The sequence below is a fragment of the Dendropsophus ebraccatus genome, chromosome 4, assembly GCF_027789765.1.
Source record: "Dendropsophus ebraccatus isolate aDenEbr1 chromosome 4, aDenEbr1.pat, whole genome shotgun sequence".
Lineage (NCBI taxonomy): Eukaryota > Metazoa > Chordata > Amphibia > Anura > Hylidae > Dendropsophus > Dendropsophus ebraccatus.
The window spans coordinates 43,715,335-43,733,674 of record NC_091457.1 but is presented as its reverse complement, the minus strand read 5'-3'; the positions used below and the strand labels follow the sequence as shown (position 1 = coordinate 43,733,674).

Below are 18,340 nucleotides of genomic sequence, written 5' to 3'. Positions count from 1 at the left end.
ATGGTGTAGTGGGCTATTTCTCCTGTTGTGGCACTGTGGGAAAGCCGAACATTTACTACCAGGTGTCCCTACAGAATATAGGTGATCGCTAGGGGTTTTAGCAAGGGTGATACTTTGATAGATTATTGTCAAGCAACCCTTATACTAAGAGATTTACAAAGCGGGAAAACTCCTTTAGGCCTTGTTCACACAACGTAAAAATAAGGGCAAAATACGGCCTGAAATAAAGATTATGATCATTATTTCAGGCTGTATTTATCCCAATATAGCCGTATTTTGCCCTTATTTTTACGTTGTGTGAACCTGGCCTTAAAGGGAATTTAAACGAATCTCACCTTGCAATAAAGAGGGAAAGGTCTGGTTAAATGGACACTAATTTAAAGGGAGCCTGCCATCCCCCGGCCGGGGCAGAGACGGCTGACCCCCCGCTAGAGACCCTTTTACCAACCCCGGAGAACGAAGTCCCGCTCCTGGAGCCGCTCCCACTGCCGAGATATCACCGCTGGAAGCCCGGCGCGCGCACATCAGAGATGAGTCTGACGCCCATAGAGAATGACGGCTCCATTCATTCGCTATGGGCATCGGACTCATCTCTGATGCATGCGCGCTGGGCTTCCGACAGTGATATCTCGGCAGCGTTTCCAGGAGTGCGACTTCGTTCTCCGGGGTTAGTATAAGGGTCTCTAGCGGGGGGGCCAGCCAGGCTCTGCCCCAGCATGGGGGATGACAGGTTCCATTTAAAAAGGTCAGTGTCTTAGTGTCAGATGTTAGAGCTGGGGAAAGTGTCATTTGTGTTTTGTGAAACATCTTTTTAAAAGGGTTATCCAGAATTTGAAAACTACAGCTACTTTTTAGCACAAACAGCACCACCCCTGTACTTCGGTTATGTGTATTACAATAGCAATCTATTTACTTCAATAGAACTAAGCTGCAAAGCCGCACACAAACTGAGGACATTGCTGCTTTTCCTGTAAGTAAGCAGCCATGTTTTTTTTATAAGCCTGGATAACCTCATTTAAGCCCTTTCATTATAATATTAAAGAGAAAGAATATGCATATAAAGACCTCTTAAAAATATGGGTTTTGCTAAAAGCCTAGGCTGCAAAAATGTGTTACAGGGGTCTGTAATCGGAAAGAAGAAACCGCAGTGATCATCTGATTGCTTCAGAACTTGTTCTCCTAAGCCCCAACCAACAGCTGATGTTGCTGCTGGAAGTCATAGCCAGACATTTTTCATTTTATAACTGCATTATATGGTGGACATTCAAATGTATGTCTATGCAATGCAATGTTCCTTAGCCTATTGCACAATACAATTCCCATCATGCCTGGACAGCTAAAGCTTTGTCTTTTATTTAGTATTAATTGCAAAATGATAGGGAAAACCTTGATTTTTTTTTTTTTTTTTAGTACACCAAAGTGAAAGGGTCACAAAAATTTCAGAATGTGCTGTAGGAGGTAAGGATGCTGACGGAGGATTACTCACTGGAGGAGACACCCGCAGGTGGAATGAGAAATCCTGGGAGGGAAACAATTGTAGAGACCACAGGTGATGTGTAGATGGGGCTGGTGTAGCACAGACTCCTGCCACCTGGTATAGAGAGAAGATTGCACTGTTACCATATGGGAGAACCGCACACTAGAAGTGACATGTAATAGACGCTAAGCTTGAGGCTTACTCCATCTCCTTTCAGTGTGCTTAATTACATCTTATGAAGAAGTAGACTCTCGTATCTATTAACTGGGTTCTGCTTTAGGGTAGCTTCACACACACTGTATCGCAGCGGATTTTCTGCTGCGCATCTGCAGCAGATTTGATATAAATAACTGAACACGGCATCAAATCTGCTGCGGATTCCTTAAAGAGAATCTGTCAGCACTTGGGCTGGCCCTGAGTTGCTGGCGGTGTAGTGTTGGTGAGTGTCTCCTGTTGTGTCTGTTACCTTTGTTTAGGCCATCGGTGCTGTAGATTCGTCACAATCTTGCCCAACACATTGGATCCAAGTGTCAAAAAGGAGTAGTAGAGAAGCGTTTGTGTGGTACTTCGGCACACCTCACCACTACTTCCTCCTTCTTGTTTGCCTACAGCCCGGTCTCCTGCTTCCTTCTGATGTCATCTTCTGGCACGCATGTGCTGTTGCTGCCAAGGGGAGCGCATGCCGACTGCACCGCTCCTCCGCAACATGGCGCAAGCACAATTCCGGCCACAGGAGTATGTGGACCCAACTGATCCAGGGCGCATGCACAAACTGTGAAATTGCCGTGTGTGGCCCTTGGCAGCATGCGCGCCAGAAGGTGGCCGAGCCAAAAGAAGTATGCATGCAAACGGAGGAAGAAGTAGTGGTGAGGCGTGCCAAAGTGCGGCACAAACACCTCTCCACTACTCTTTGAAACTTGGATACAATGTGTTGGGCAAGATTGTGACAAATCTACAGCAGTAATGGCCAAAACAAAGGTAACAGACACAACAGGGGACACTTACCAATACTACACAGCCAGCACCTCAAGGCCAGCCCAGGTGCTGAAAGACTCCCTTTAGATGCCTGTGGATCTGAACATATATGCTCATTTTCGCAGAGTCCTACATATCTACAGATGGGGAAGAAGTGTTCAATAAACATATTATACCCATATATTGCTAAACAGTCGAGTACATTTCATATCACATGGACCTAACCTAACAAATCCCCTGCCTCCATCCTCATCTGCCTGTGTATTTCACTAGTGGTGCCATAGACTGCACAGAATACCATTCCTAGCTTGATGCTTCAGGGTTCATGTTTTCATATGACTTGTATAGGTGCTGCATCCACTGGGGGGATTGCACCATGATATCGATGGCCTGTACCTTAGAGCAGCTCTGGTTTTCAGAGCCACTGGTTACAGATGTCTCGCAGGTTTTTCCAGGTCTTGTTTCACACAGATTTACTGACACAGGAGACGAGGAGCTAGACAGAGAGACGTTGGATTAGCTTCATACAATCATTAGCTACAAAAGGCGACCATTGTGAGACTGAGCTGAGGACACTCACTTGAACTCCAATGTAAAATGGCCTGATAAGGAGCTGTCCTTTTTCAGTGGGAGTAAATATGTGTAATTCCCTGCACTGTGAAGACAAAAAGATATATTATATAGGACTTCACATAATTCTAATGAAACAACTGCACCATAAATAACTATTAGGCTCTGTGCACATAACACTTAAGGCTTCCTTCAGAAGTGCACATTATAAAGATTTATCAGCATACACCTATGACTGAAGGTTCTGATGGCCATTGTAAGATAACATAAACTGCACGGTGTATGCCTTTCCCTGCCAGCTGTATAAGAAGTGCTTTCTTTGCTTTTCTCTTCACAAGAGAAAAAGTCCTTTTTGCCTCTGTCAGGTGAATAGAGCTCTATGAATTTATGCATATACTAGGAGCTTGAGTGAGGTTACTCTAGGGCTGCTTAAAGACAGGTAGAGGAGATGCTGGTCAGGTGAGTATGGATGCTTTATTTGTTTTATATTCGGGGTGGATGTCTACATGGCAAGGATAACCAACTTAGGTTATGCTATTTACTGGTGGGGCTTAAAACCAGGGCCCAGGGGGACATATCTACTATATGGATGCACAGGGGGCCTAACTTCCATGTGGGGGCACAGTGAGGTCTTTACTACTACATGAATGCACTGAGGAGACCTAATTACTATATAGGGGCACAGAGGAGGCCTCATGCCATAGCGGGTGCTGGAGCAAGGAACGTAATATGTTTTTTGCCAGATTCTGCAGAGAAGAGTCTTGGCCTGGACTGGATGGAAAAGAAAAGTGAAAGACTGTGATCAAATGAGATGTCTCCTGTGAGTGACTGGATATAAGCGCACATCAATGGTGTGGCCTGCAGAGCTACTATTTGTCAATATATGATCACAATAGGGGGATACCAGTCTTGGCATAGTATAGGGTTTTACTCAGTAACAGAATGGTGGTATTCACAGTGGTCTTTGTGTGGCTGTATTGGTAATACTGGTCTGGGTACACTGGATTTGCCAGCAACTAACCCACTGTAATCCATAGTAGCAGAATAGTGCTGCAAACCAACCAAATCCCACAGTGCAAGATGACATGTGCTGCAGGTTAAATGTCAGCATGACTGCTACTCTTGTAGGTTTCACCCACTAATTTAAGTTGACAACACCAGGATACCTGATGCAATTACAGCAGGTACCCGGGAATTACATTAGATGTTAGTAGTTTCTGCTGTTTATCTATCTATCTATCTATCTATCTATCTATCTATCTATCTATCTATCTATCTATCTATCTAAACAGCACAAGGTCCTGCAAAAGGCCAAAGTGGCCATATTTAATAGTGGCAGCATCACCATGACAACCACAGATGCTGTATGTAGTGCAGTCACTGACAGTTACAGAACTGTTGTGGGACGTGTGCAGGTTGTGTTAGTGTAGTGACCATAAGTATCCCCCTTTGGCCATTAAAAAAGTTGGAGGTATGTGCTGGTTACAGGGCAGGTCTAAGGCATATCACATCTACCTGTGTAATCTCTGAGCTTTTTATTTTGTGTTCTTCGTGCCCAAACCATAAGCTGCTGGGTCACAGGTGTGTTTAATGACCTCTGTAATGTGCATCACCAGTCACTAAAGGGTTACACTGTGGGTACCTATAGTAACCATAGCAACCGTGAACTATGAACAATCGCTTATGTCATAAAGAAGGTTCCATAAAAGAAAGCCGCGCTGCCTGGATCGGTGCCATCTTGGATGCGCCAGAGGACCTTGAGCTTTGACTACTTTACTCTCCCCTACCCTTGATGTAATTTGGAGGTTCTATCAGGGGAAAAGGGGTTGTCTTCTTTAGACTACCCCTTCATCAACTCTCCACCTTCTTAAAAGATAGACCTGGATCTGTAAGGGAGAAAAGATACTTCCACTCAGCAATTAATAAGGTGACAGTCATGGCTGCCAGATCTTTCTCTCATATTACCCTGTAAGCCCAAGGGAGGGGCAACTCTCCAAACATGGCTACCTAGAGGTTTCCTCCACAGGGGTTTTTTCCTCGCCTGAGTTCTGGAGGGTGACTCTTCGTGAGTCGGGGGTCTGATGTTTTTTACAGTGCCATGTGATTTTAAATAAAATTTGAACTATTTGACACCTGATTACAATGTGTTGTGTCTTCATTCTGTGTTCTTTGGTTGGGAGTTGCTTGGGAGTTGGGGGTCCTTCACATATAGTGTCATAGAGCCAGACGTTTGCCCGACAAAGAAAAACGTCCTTGATCCATCTTCAGGGGTGGCAGGCTTTCACACTGCAAATTTGCAGCGAAATCCGATGCGGATCCCTTGCCTGTTTGTTTCTATGAGAATACATGCTCGCAGCAGGATTGACATCTCGCTGCAATGTAAGTGACAGCCCCCTTAACCCCTGCAGCCTGTTACATACATTACCTGCTTGGTGCTCCAGCTTGCTTCGGGGGCTCACAGGGTCTGGACAACCTGCTTAGCCAATCAGTGCGTTACGACGGGGCAGTGAACTGATTGGCTGAGTGGGACGTCCAGCCGGAAACCCCCGAAGCAAGCCAGATCGTGGAGCAGGTACAGTATGCTCCGGCCAGGGGGTTGTCACTTACGTACTCGCAGCGGAATGTCAATCCTGCTGCGAGTATGTATTTTCATAGAAACTAACTGGCAAGGGATCCGCAGCAGATTTCGTTGCAAATTCGCAGCGTAAAATCTGCTGCGATCCAGTACGTATGAATCTGGCCTTACAAAAACTTTATTGAACCCTGAAATGCAAGAGCACATGAATCACCTGCAGGTGTCTTGGGAAGCACATAGCCGATCTGTGATTAGTGTATCAGTCTCAAGGAGCCGAACAGAAGAGACAGAAGCACGAGATCCTGCAAAAGACATGACATAATCTCAGTCACCTAAGAAAACTGGAGAAATTCTATGTATACATGCATGTGTTTGAAGAACTTTAATCACCAAGAACATTAAATTGGAAACTAATAGGAATGTGTTGCAATACCAGATGCTGGACAGATGTGGCGCTCTTTATGGAAAACCAACAAAGTTGTGTACAGCAAAAATAGCAAAGCTAAAATCTATACAGGAGTTGAAAAACCACAATTCCCTCCAAGCTTTGGCTGTCCAGGCATGATGGGAATTGTGGTTTTATAACAACTGTAGGGCCTAAGTTTGACACCAGTGAGCTAATTTACACAAGGCAGTATGGATATTTTTTTTTACATGTTTTTCTGCTCCGTTTATGGTAAATCTTCTGCTATCACTTACCATTCCCATAGGTAACATCAGAGACAGTGGTTGATATGGTTTCTTCTTCCACGCCGCGCCTCTCACGGATGTCCTGCCCTGGTAGGCTGTTAGGACTGTGTTTGTTTTTTCCCTGGGTATACGGAGGTGGAGGACTTACAGGACGTGCTGCTGTTTGGAGATGGTTCCGACTCTTGTCCAGGACCCTGGATTTACCCTTTCTTATAGTTGTAGCTGAAGCGTTGTCTGTGGTGGAGGTTTATATATTAAAGGGGTTAAGCAGGAAAAGAAACAGCGCCACTCTTGTCCTCAGTTTGTGTGTGGTATTGCATCTGAGTTCCACTGAAGTAAATTAAGCCAAGTTGTAATACCACACACAACCTGAGGACAAGTGTGGCACTATTTTTTAGTCCTATACACCCTAAAATCAATCATTTAGACAAGAATGTAAAATGTGATGTAACTTTATAAGGTGAATAACTAATTTCCTGTGATGTTATCATAGGTATTATCTGTATAATGTACTTTATTCTTGCACTTTGTCAAAAGTTTCTCTTGAATATTCCTATTGTGCCATAGGGCCTGCATGTTACACCCCACAGCTACAGAAGTACAGCATAAATATTCACAGTGCCCATAGGGAGGGACACAGGTCTGTCTGTATGGTACATATACCCCTGCATACAAGCAGTAGTAATATGGATGTTTTTAGCATGTTTAATCCCACCTGTTATTGAAGTTTCCATGCGAGTAGCTGTTTTCTCTATTGTAACCGCTGGAGAAGTGGGGGAGCTATGAGGACTAGAGCAACAGGCGGCTTTGCATGGAGGATTCAAGCAGAGGTCTATCACAATGGAAGGATTCTGGTTATGCAGCCAATCTGCAGAAGAGGAAATGCACAGATGTTTGTCAGACAAATACAGAAGGAATGGCGGCACCAAATCCAGATATTTGAGTGCGTTGGGTCACCTGTGCTCTCTGTAGCCTGTAGTGGAGGCAGGGTAGAGCTCCTCAGCTGTGTGGTGTCAAAGTTCTGACTTGATCTATAAAAGCAAAAAACACAGATGAGAGATGTAAAAAGGGATGAATGGAGCCTGATTCCAGCAAATGGGATGGTTTGCAGGCAAGAGACGTACCGTGTGCAGAGAGCAAAAGGGAGAGTAAGCCGAATCTGTCTGAGTAAAGTCAGAGTGCAGGTACCAGAGGAGATGAGAGGACTGCCAGTAGCAGAGAGCAAGCATAGGAGACAGCAAGAGAAGACAAGAAGAGAAGAGACAAGAAGTCAGAGCTACACAGGATACAACAGTGCAGCTGCAAAGTAAGTAGAAAAGTCAGTCCCATGGAAAGGTCAATAGGTTTCAGCCGAGAGCTTTTCCTCCACCGCCATGGTGATAGTGCCATTTTTTCAGCGGACTGCATCTTTGCTGTTCGTCTAACGGTTCCTTTTTTAAATGTTTACTTTTAACATACACATTTTTTGTGTACACTAAATTAAAAAAAAAATCTTTTTTTTTTTTTATAATGTAAGTCAATGGAAACAGATCCTTATGGATGGCATACACATGCGTTTTTGGAACCGTTTGGTTTTTTTTCTTCTAGAAAATGGATACGTTAAGCGATCAGCAAAAGCACAGTGTGAACCTAGCCCAAACTGAAGCCAGACACCTCAGGAGGCCACTTATTGGATCTGTCAGATGAGAGTTAGGGTATATGCACACACAGTAAATGTGGAGGATAACTCTGGGGATTCTGCCGCTGGTCACCACGCTCCCACTTGAAGTTCCGCCCGTCCCATAGACTCCATTCTATGTTCAGGCAGGTTCCATCGTCCGCCCAAAGAATTGATATGTCAATTCTTTTGGCGGGTAGTGGAATCCGCTACCCATAGAATGGAGTCTATGGGACGGGCGGAAGCACGTGGGGACGAACTGCAAAATCCCACACACATAGGATAGTCGGTGGTCCTCCTTAAATTTGTAGGTTCAGCTGACTTTCTGTAATGTTTACGGGGGCCTGGAGAGAAGCAACTAAAACATTCAAAAACTCTACTAATTGGCCTAATTCACAGTGCCAACTCTTAAAGTGATAGTAATATTATATTTACCCATCCATGTCTAGAATATCATCTTCACTGCGCAAATTCAACACGTAAAGAGTTGTCATGGAGATAACACTGCAACAGTAGAAAAATGTGGTTGCTTAATACAAATGTACTAATAAGATTGCAATGATACAAATATTTTTAGCATCTAGTCTAGTATATTTATTGCTTCTGTACATCCTAAGGGACTTGGAGTAGTCAGATAGTACTAGGATTTTCCAATTGTCACCACTAGAGGGCTTACAACTAGGCAGAAAACCACTGAAGGTTCATGTAAAAAAAAAAAAAAAAAAGATTGCAACTTATTCCAATGGAAGTTGAAGAACTGATTTATGAAATGTATCTAAATGTTCTGTGAAGTGGGGCTGATATTTTCCTTTACTTGACCTGTAAGTGAGTTCATTACAGGATTAATTTATTGGCCTAACAGGGATGGGAATCCTTAGGCCCTCTAGCTTTTCCATACGACAGTTCCCATCATGCAGACATGATAGGAATTGTCTTTTTTTCCCACAGTTGGAGGGCCAAAGGTTCCCCATCCCTGATTTAGAGGGAACCTGTCAACCTGTTCAGCATCAGCAGGCCTCGTGTTATAGAGAAGGGGGGGTTCTCTATTATTCATGTAAATCTCTGCTTATAGTACTATTAGTGGGTGGTCCTACAGTGTAATTGTCTGAGTAGTATGCACAGTTCTACACAGTTCTAGACAGGAATAAGCAGCTTACCTGAATAACTGACTAATATATCAATCTGTTCAGCATTTCATCCACTATAACATGTTGCCTGCAGATAGCACTGTATTTTTAATATGATAGACTAACAGTTGTTTGGTTGGTATCTCTAAACCCTAACACCACCATGCACGTGTAAATAATAACATTTTTATATAAATGGAGATTAAAGGGGTTATCCAGCGCTACAAAAACATGGCCCCTTTTCCCCCTACTGTTGTCTCCAGTTCAGGTGCAGTTTGCAATTAAGCTCCATTTACTTCAGTTTGGGTGGGGTTTTGAAACTCAGTTCCATTGGAGACAACAGTAGGGGGAAAGTGGCCATGTTTTTGTAGTGCTGGATAACCCCTTTAAACTATTTTGGCTGCAGACTTGGTGGGCGAAAAATGGTCCCAACCAGCAGAAATGGCTCCTTGGCAGCGTGAACTAAGGATTAAACCGCAGGACAGACATTGTATGTATTACTTAGTGGTAAATAGTGCAAAGCTAAAATGTCTTCCCGGCAAAGAAAGTTTATTTTTGGACATAACTGGTAACATGATGTAGGTTAGACCTGAATCCAGTACGTTTTCTGGACAACATACCTGAAAGCCATTATAATTACTAGGGCAATGATGGTGGCTTGAAGAAAACGTTGACTGACACAGCTCTGGTCAGAAGGGGCTGGAACCGTCTTCAAAAAAGTAAATTATAACATATATATGAATTATAATTCAAAGATTAACACAAAGTCAACAAACTTATACTTAGCAACTTTGTAAGATGTAAATCACTATGCATGTAGTAGAAATCTGGTATATCCAGTGAACCAACTCCTTAGACTATGTTTCCCAGAAATTTGACACAAAGATGCACAGAATTTCTAATGAAAGGGGTTACCCAGAATTATTAAAAGTTTGGCTATTTTCTTGCAAAAACAGCACCACCACCCCAGGTTGTGTATGGTATTACAATTCAGCTCCATTCACATCAATGGAACTGAGCTGCAAATCCCCAACCAAATTAAAGGGGTTATCCAGTGCTACAAAAACATGGTCACTTTTCCCCCTACTGTTGTCTCCAGTTCAGGTGCAGTTTGCAATTAAGCTCCATTTATTTCAATGGAACTGAGTTTCAAAACCCCACCCAAACTGGACACAACAGTAGGGGGAAAGTGGCCATGTTTTTGTAGCGCTGGATAACCCCTTTAAGGACAGGGGAGGGGCCATGGCTGTAAGAAAGTGGCCATATTTTTCTAAGCCTGGATAACCTCTTCAAACAATGGTAGATGGTGCTTCTCTCTCTGTTAAGGGCATACCAAGTGTTGTGGAAGCTTTTAGACTATGTTCACACTGCGTTTAACAGCGTCCGTTTCATAGCAACGCTGGCCTCCAGGCTGCATTCCGGACATTCCTGTGGCCAATACCCCTGTATCGGCTGAAGAAACGTTCTTTTTTTAACATTAAAGGGGTAGTGCGGCGGTAAAAAATTATTCACAGAATAACACACATTACAAAGTTATACAACTTTGTAATGTATGTTATGTCTGTGAATGGCCCCCTTCCCCGTGTCCCACCACCCCCACCCGTGTACCCAAAAGTGTAGTGCATTATACATACCTGATCCGTGCCGACACGCGTCCGCGATCAGCAGCTGATGACGCGGCCGGCACTCGGGAAGATCGAAGATGTTCGGGCCGGCCGGCCGAAGATGACGTTTGGCACAAGATGGCGGACGCGTGTCGGCACGGATCAGGTATGTATAATGCACTACACTTCCGGGTACACGGGTGGGGGTGGTGGGACACGGGGAAGGGGGCCATTTACAGACATAACATACATTACAAAGTTGTATAACTTTGTAATATGTGTTATTCTAGGAATAATTTTTTACCGCCGCACTACCACTTTCATTTGCGGGCACCGTCGGGTGTGCCCGCAAATCAATTAGTCATTCACTTCAATGCAATGTGCGTCCGCCGCCGCACGTTACATTGTGTGAACAGCTATTATTTCCAGATGCTGTTTATTGAACAGCCCCCTGAAATAATAGGCAGGTACATTATTTAATGCCTGTTCTAAAGAACAGGCATTAACATAACGCTGTGTGAACACAGCAGGCGGCATTGCATTGATTTCATTGCAATCAGCGTCCGTTTTTTACTAAAAAAAATTAAGTTGTGCTAACATAGCCCTACAGTGTATCAAGTTCAAAAATCTTTCATATAACATCCATGGCAAAATGGGAAATAGCCTACACTTTTTGTAGAAGTTTTTAAAAAGCTAATGTGATTTTGTTACTGCTTGACACTCTTCAATATATTGCAGCTGTATCATAGCTTTCTAAGCTATGTTTAAAAAATTCCATTGGATTTCATAGATTGTCAGGAAAATGTTTAAACACTCTCATTTAGCTCCTGTACAGATAGATCACTATACGAGAACATACCTTGCCCACAACTTTGGAAGGACGTTGCTTATAAGGGATACTCCCTGCACGACTGAACTGACTGCCGGTGTGACTAAGGGGTGAAAACACAAAATGATGGTAAAACAAAGGAAACAGAGTAGTATACAATTTGTAGAAGCCATAAAGAATACTGTAAATAAAAATAAAAGATTGAATGTTAACCTGTTGGTGCTTTTCATGCTGTCAAGTCTCCGTAGTTTGGCCAGCTTACGACTCCACCGCTCCAGTTCATCAATGCGGGTCTCTAAGTTGTCTGTCAGTTTGCAGAGCTCTTTTACGGCACCAACATTCTCCATAAATATCCTTTCCTGTTGGGAGCATAAATGAAGTCTATCACTGAACCTCCATGTGAAAGTGATGATGGGACGTGCTAGGCTTGGCTTTGGTTGCCCTATTGCTCCACATTAGTATTTAGCGCATTCATACATTAAGGACAATACCTTGTTTACGACTAAGAAGTTCTCTATAGTTTCTCCATTGGCACACACAACATCCCCCGTCTCTTTTACTGCTTCGGGAAGAATCTCCTGAACTTCTTGAGCAATGACTCCTAAAGAAAAGATATATTACACCAAAATACCATCCATGGCAGCCTAGTAATCATACGACAATACAGAGAGACTAATTTACTCTTTGAATACTTGATTATCTGTATTTATCTATTCAATATACCTGTTTCTGAGGTGTCGTCCAGGCCTACAGTGCTGGCAAATTCAGGCTTATAATGATACTGAACAAGACGCATCTGAGAAATCCGCTTTAACTGCTCTGTTGTATCAACCTGGGATTAGAGACACAATTTATCAGCCAGGAAACGTGTGAACGTCTATACATAAGTCACATACTAATCTGCAAGTATATAGGATAATTTCATAGCAATGCATCTATTCAAATGGGTAATCATTTTTTGTCCTTCACTAAGATACTTAACTAAGATAGCTGCCCATGCCCATATACTCTATGTGCTGGCAGCGCCAATGGAGTTTCAATCGTACCCACTTTAATTAAAAATTATTATACTATTAGGCTATGTTCACACTGCGTATGAGTTCGGCCGCATTTTGTATACTACCGTACATGTGCGGCTGAAACTACGGGCGTGGGAAAAATCGACATGAGGCAGGTCATTTACTTGGAAATCTTCACCCAGCCCAATAAAACTCACAGAACCTTTTGGATCGAAAAATCAAGTTCAATTTGGCTGAAATAAGTACTTCGTACGGGACCGCATGGAAATCCACGGCCGTGAGTTTCAACATTTCCATCCTCAAACAATGGTCTTGTTCATTTTTCACGGCGCCGTATACGATTCGGGCGTAAGCTCATACGTAGTGTGCATTGTGCGGGCGTATATCGTATACTTTCAAGGGAACGCATCAACCTCAAAACTACGTGCGTATATTCGCAGTTCGCACTACGGCCGGAAACATACGCAGTGTGCACATAGTCTTATACTGTATACAAGTTTACTATATGGTCAAATGTATGAGGACAACCATTCCATTCAGAAACGATGGGGGGGTCAATACTGAGTTGGGCCTCCTTTTGAGGTTATAACAGCCTTGGGAATTTGAGCCCATGTAGCCAAAATAAAGATTTGTGAGGTCAGACTCAGACTGATGAGTGAATGAGAAGGTACGGCTCACAAAGTTGCAGTCAAGGATGCGCACATGTCACTTTGAGTTCCTCCATACTGAACTAGTCTTAAAGGGGTTGTCCCAAGATTACCAGTTGTCCCCTATCCACTGAACAAGGGATAACAATGACAAGAACACAGGTTAATTGTTGCCTGAGTGAGTTAAGTGGCTTGGCTGCTGCTCTATTTAGTCTCCATGGTGCGTATGAACATTGCTGAGTTCACCGCTTAGCCCGTTACTAAATGAATGGGGTGGTGGCTCTGCATGCACACTGGTGGTCACTTCACATGGACAAAAAAAATTGAGCGCTATTTTTGGGCTCCCCCACTATTCAGCTAGACTCTCTTTGTGAATAAGAAAATAATTAAAATCTTGGGTTAAGCTCTTAGATTTGTCAGCTGTTCGACCACAGAAGCCCATTTTATGAAGTTCAGGTCTTGGGCTCATGTCACTTCCACAGGCAGTTTGACAGTCTGTGATATAACAGATAATAGGAGACATTTTTAAATTTGTAAGTGAACATAGCGGTATTTCCATTAGGCTACGATAAGGGAACTTGGACATGACATGGTACTCAATGGACTATTTACCATGTCATGCACAAACATGCTGAGTCCTCCACAGCCAAAGATTGAGAGCTCCAATGCAAAATCTGTAAGGTCTACCATGTGCCATTTATAATACTGGTGTTTTCAGAAGTGTGTTAGGGCCTCCTCAACTACCAGGCCCTGGTGCACCCCTTACTGTTACACCCATGCTCTTTGTAGGTTCCCTTTGCTCTGGCTATCAGATCAGGGAAATGAGAAATTCACTCAGCTGACTAATAAGCTATCTAAATGGGGTTTCTAAACCAGAAACCCCCTTAATATATCCTCCGCTTATAATCTGACTGCACTTTAATACATATGCACTGCAGCACAGTATTCTCAACCCTGATCTAAATCATTTCTTTATATCTTACCTCCTCAATGTCCTCCTTGGCTCTTATGTCAGAAGGATGCAAAAGTGAACCCATGATCTTGACATTTCCATGAACCACCAAAGCTTCATCAGGCCGTTCTGTATTGATGCCAATTCGCCCATGATGAAAGACAGTATCTGGAAGTTGACCACGTTGCCAGAGCACTTCACTGTCACTCTCAAACTGGCCAGGATTTGAGGCCTATAAAAGAGATCAATGAGAACAGAAGTCTAACCATGTAACAGGATTCTATAGGACATTTATAAGAACTTTTTACTAGGTTATGTTTTCTAAAACATTTGGTTTAAATCTTTCCAGATGTGGATTATAATTCAATATTAAACAGGGCTATCACTACCACCACAATACTGGGTGTCAGACTGAAGTAGTTTTATGGTATCTTATCCTAGTGTACTTACACGGACAATGATGCGTTCAGATCCATGTGCTGCTACAAAATATGTTTGATTCTGTGCCTGGACTGTCAGAGCCACCACTAAGAGGAAATACCTGCAAAAAGCACAGAACTGAGATCCAGAATGGGACAAGATGGATGGTGACATTGAGGAACAATCATAACAAAATTATAATTATTTTTTCTTGTTTAATGTAAAGACATACAGAGATTAGCTACACTGGGTGAAGTGCAGTCGTACCTTGGTTTAAGAGTAACTTGGTTTAAGAGCGTTTTGGTTTAAGAGCTCACAGTTTTTCAAAATTGTGACTTGGTTTAAGAGCATTGCTTTGGTTTAAGAGCTCCCTGTACTGGGTTGGAGCGCGAGTGGAGGAGGGGCATGGTCTGCATAGCGGGGTCTACAGCTCTGTACTCTGACCCAGGAAGTCTTACTTCACCTTCCAAATCATGGTAGATCCACTTCAGGCTGGGGCTTACATCAGGGGACAGGACTGTGGAGGTAATTTCTCCATAGCTGTAACCCTTCTCTCCCCGGACAGAGAGTGCTGCTATACAGTGCCCACATCTGCTCTGCTCATTCTTTCATGCTCCCTGCAGTCTATGTCCGCCCTTGTGTTTCCCATCCTCTCCAATACTGTACAGTAACTTATAATATCACATATTCAGCTGTTTTTGAATGTTTGTTTCATCTGTTTTACATGTTATTCAGAATAATAAATCATTATTTTGGGGGTGTGGAACCAATTGTCTGCATATCAGTGATTTCTTATGGGAAAATTTGCTTTGGTTTAAGAGTGGATTTGGATTACAAGCACGGCCCCGGAACGAATTATGCTCGTAATCCAAGGCACCACTGTATTATCAAAGTATTCTTCTTTCCAAGCATTTCTTTGGAGAATTCCTCCCTGATACGGTGTTCAATGGAGGCACAATATGGTGGCACACACAGCAGCTAAAGTAGTAAAGAAGCAGAGGGATGTGCTGCCATATATTATATAAGGACATGTTTTATTCATGTTCCAAAATATATAAACATGTCTATCCATCCAGGCCATAACTCCTTGACTTCTCCTTCTTGGTCTTGCAATTCCAATGTTGAGGAGTGTATAAAGTTACTGAAGCCTGTGTATCTGGACTAACCTCTGGTCTGGATTAGGTTTTCCTTTTTTTCTCATGTTGTTTGCAGTAGTTTCGCTGAAATGGAGTCTCCCAACTGTGACTTTAGTGACCTGGTCCGGAGGAAGAGACAACCTGAGAAGATCAGAGACAGAGGACATGCACATTATTAGAATTGTCCAGGTTACGCATTCTGCACCTCTAATTTCTGCATCTTTATCATAAACCTGTTCTTTACTTACGTGACTGGATGAAAGGGGCGCTTACTGCGATCAGACTGCGATTGCTCAATACTGATGCTTTGATTGATGGCCTCCAGCTAAAAGATGCAATGATACAGATACATGTGTGAGCTATACAAACTAATATGGCTATTAGGAATACATTTCAGACACCTTCCTCAGTCCACATTGAAGAATTGCAGCTGATAAATGTGTTATCTTACGTCTGTGGCCTCTGTTAGGCCATGGCTAAACAGAATACAGTAATATGTGGCATTACACAGCTGTTTATAAGTTTGTCACATGGATAGATATATCTTGTCTATAGAGGTGAGCCAATGTTGAGCAGGCTAGGGATGCAGAAGGCTCAGCATTTGATTATCGGTGACTGAAGAAGTTGGATGCATCCAAGTCACGAGTCATAAGTGATCGAATGCAGAGTATTCGGGTTCGGACGAACCAAAGCATGCTCGAGATTCCCTCATCTCTATCTATACCCTTGTTTTGAACATCATAGAAGGGGTTTCCACCATCAGGGGCCCTTCTTTATTAAACGCATATCTAAAATACCCCACTTTTGGAATGTAAAGTGTATACATAATTTTATCATAAAGATAGCACATATAGGACACAAGTAAATTATGCAAGAGAAGTGAAAATATTTAGAAAAAAAATATAAGGGATATATAATATATATTATAAGGGAACCAATTAGGTCCCACAAAAAGAGTCACCCACTCCCAACATGTTTCACACAGATCACTTCATCAGGGTAGGCCACTGTGAAAAATAGTAACTGGCCCTATAAGGCATAGCTGAATGTATATCCAAGGCCATAAAAAGAGTTGAAGTTACCCCAACATTGTAATAAAATATTCGTAATTCAAGTAATAACTTCCTTTTCATATAGTTCTCACCTTCACACCATTTAGTTTTAAGTAGAAGCACTCGATAGGTAGGATGCCTTCTGGGGTTTTCACATATTTAGGCTCTCCGATCATGCCGATGTATACGGTCACTTGAAAATGGTTTTTCTTTTGACACACAAAAGCATCATCTCCCACTGAAAAGTTAAACCCTTTGTCTGCATCCACCTTGTACGTGGGCATTGGGCTGCAATAAAGAAGACCATGACCCACACAGTTATCCCACTCAGCACATAGCTGTCATACAGATACTGAACTGTATATAAGTATACACATATATGATTATACAGCACAGTCATGGCCAAAAGTTTTGACACAAATATTATATTTTCACATGATCTGCTGCCCTCTGGTTTTTATGTGTTTGTCAGATGTTTTTATCACATACAGAAATATAAGTGCAATCATATTATGAGTAACAAAAGCTTATATTGACAGTTAGAATGAGTTAATGCAGCAGGTCAATATTTGCAATGTTGACCCTTCTTCTTCAGGACCTCTGCAATTCTCCCTGGCATGCTCTCAATCAGCTTCTGGACCAAATCCTGACTGATAGCAGTCCATTCTTGCACAATCAAAGCTTGCATTTTGTCAGAATTTGTTGGTTTTGTTTTGATACCTGAGCCATTTAGTTATTACCTTTGCTTTATGGCAAGGTGCTCCATCATGCTGGAAAAGGCATTGTTGATCGCCAAACTGCTCCTGGACGGTTGGGAGAAGTTGCTCTTGGAGGACATTCTGGTACCATTCTTTATTCATGGCTGTGTTTTTAGGCAAGATTGTGAGGGAGCTGATTCCCTTGGCTGATAAGCAACCCCATACATGGTTTCAGGATGCTTTACAGTTGGCATGAGACAAGACTGGTGGTAGCGCTCACCTCGTCTTCTCCGAATAAGCTGTTTTCCAGATGTCCCAAACAATCGGAAATGGGATTCATCAGAGAAAATTACTTTACCCCAATTCTTAGCATTCTACTCCCTATAACTTTTGCAGAGTATCAGTCTGTCCCTGATGTTTTTTCTGGAGAGAAGTGGCTTCTTTGCTGCCCTCCTTGAGACCAGGCCTTGCTCCAAGAGTCTCTGCCTCACAGTGTGTGCAGATGCACTCACACCTGCCTGCTGCCATTCCTGAGCAAGCTCTGCACTGCTGGTAGCCCAATCCCGCAGCTGAAACACTTTTAAGAGACATTCCTGGTGCTTGCTGGTCTTTCTTGGGCGCCCTGAAGCCTTTTTGGCAACAATGGAACCTCTCTCCTTGAAGTTCTTGATCTCCAGCCCTGTCCTCATCAACACCCACACCTGTGTTGATGGAGCAATCACTAAAACGATGTTAGCTGGTCCTTTTAAGGCAGGGCTACAATGATGTTGAAATGTTTTTTGGGGGGTAAAGTTCATTTTCTAGGCAAATTTTGACTTTGCAAGTAATTGCTGTTAGGCTGATCACTTTTTATAACATTCTGGAGTATATGCAAATTGCCATTTTAAAAACTGAAGCAGTAGACTTTGTAAA

The 18,340-nt window shown here is 42.8% G+C and overlaps 1 protein-coding gene across 5 annotated transcripts in view; it reads right to left on the bottom strand.

Annotated features, from left to right (window-relative positions):
• The window catches only part of MYRF (myelin regulatory factor), a 105,374-nt gene that overhangs the window by 1,504 nt on the left and 85,530 nt on the right, over positions 1-18,340 (bottom strand). For all 5 annotated transcript variants that reach the window (XM_069965698.1, XM_069965699.1, XM_069965701.1 and 2 more), the window contains 18 exons: positions 16,823-17,018; positions 15,927-16,003; positions 15,709-15,819; positions 14,573-14,663; positions 14,154-14,354; positions 12,228-12,336; positions 11,996-12,105; positions 11,718-11,863; positions 11,535-11,607; positions 9,692-9,780; positions 8,380-8,448; positions 7,245-7,318; positions 7,003-7,155; positions 6,297-6,521; positions 5,812-5,899; positions 3,033-3,107; positions 2,849-2,948; positions 1,487-1,591 (listed from right to left, as the gene is read on the bottom strand). In XM_069965698.1, coding sequence (XP_069821799.1) covers positions 1,487-1,591; positions 2,849-2,948; positions 3,033-3,107; positions 5,812-5,899; positions 6,297-6,521; positions 7,003-7,155; positions 7,245-7,318; positions 8,380-8,448; positions 9,692-9,780; positions 11,535-11,607; positions 11,718-11,863; positions 11,996-12,105; positions 12,228-12,336; positions 14,154-14,354; positions 14,573-14,663; positions 15,709-15,819; positions 15,927-16,003; positions 16,823-17,018 — 2,092 coding nt within the window. The remainder of the gene's footprint in view (positions 1-1,486; positions 1,592-2,848; positions 2,949-3,032; positions 3,108-5,811; positions 5,900-6,296; positions 6,522-7,002; positions 7,156-7,244; positions 7,319-8,379; positions 8,449-9,691; positions 9,781-11,534; positions 11,608-11,717; positions 11,864-11,995; positions 12,106-12,227; positions 12,337-14,153; positions 14,355-14,572; positions 14,664-15,708; positions 15,820-15,926; positions 16,004-16,822; positions 17,019-18,340) is intronic.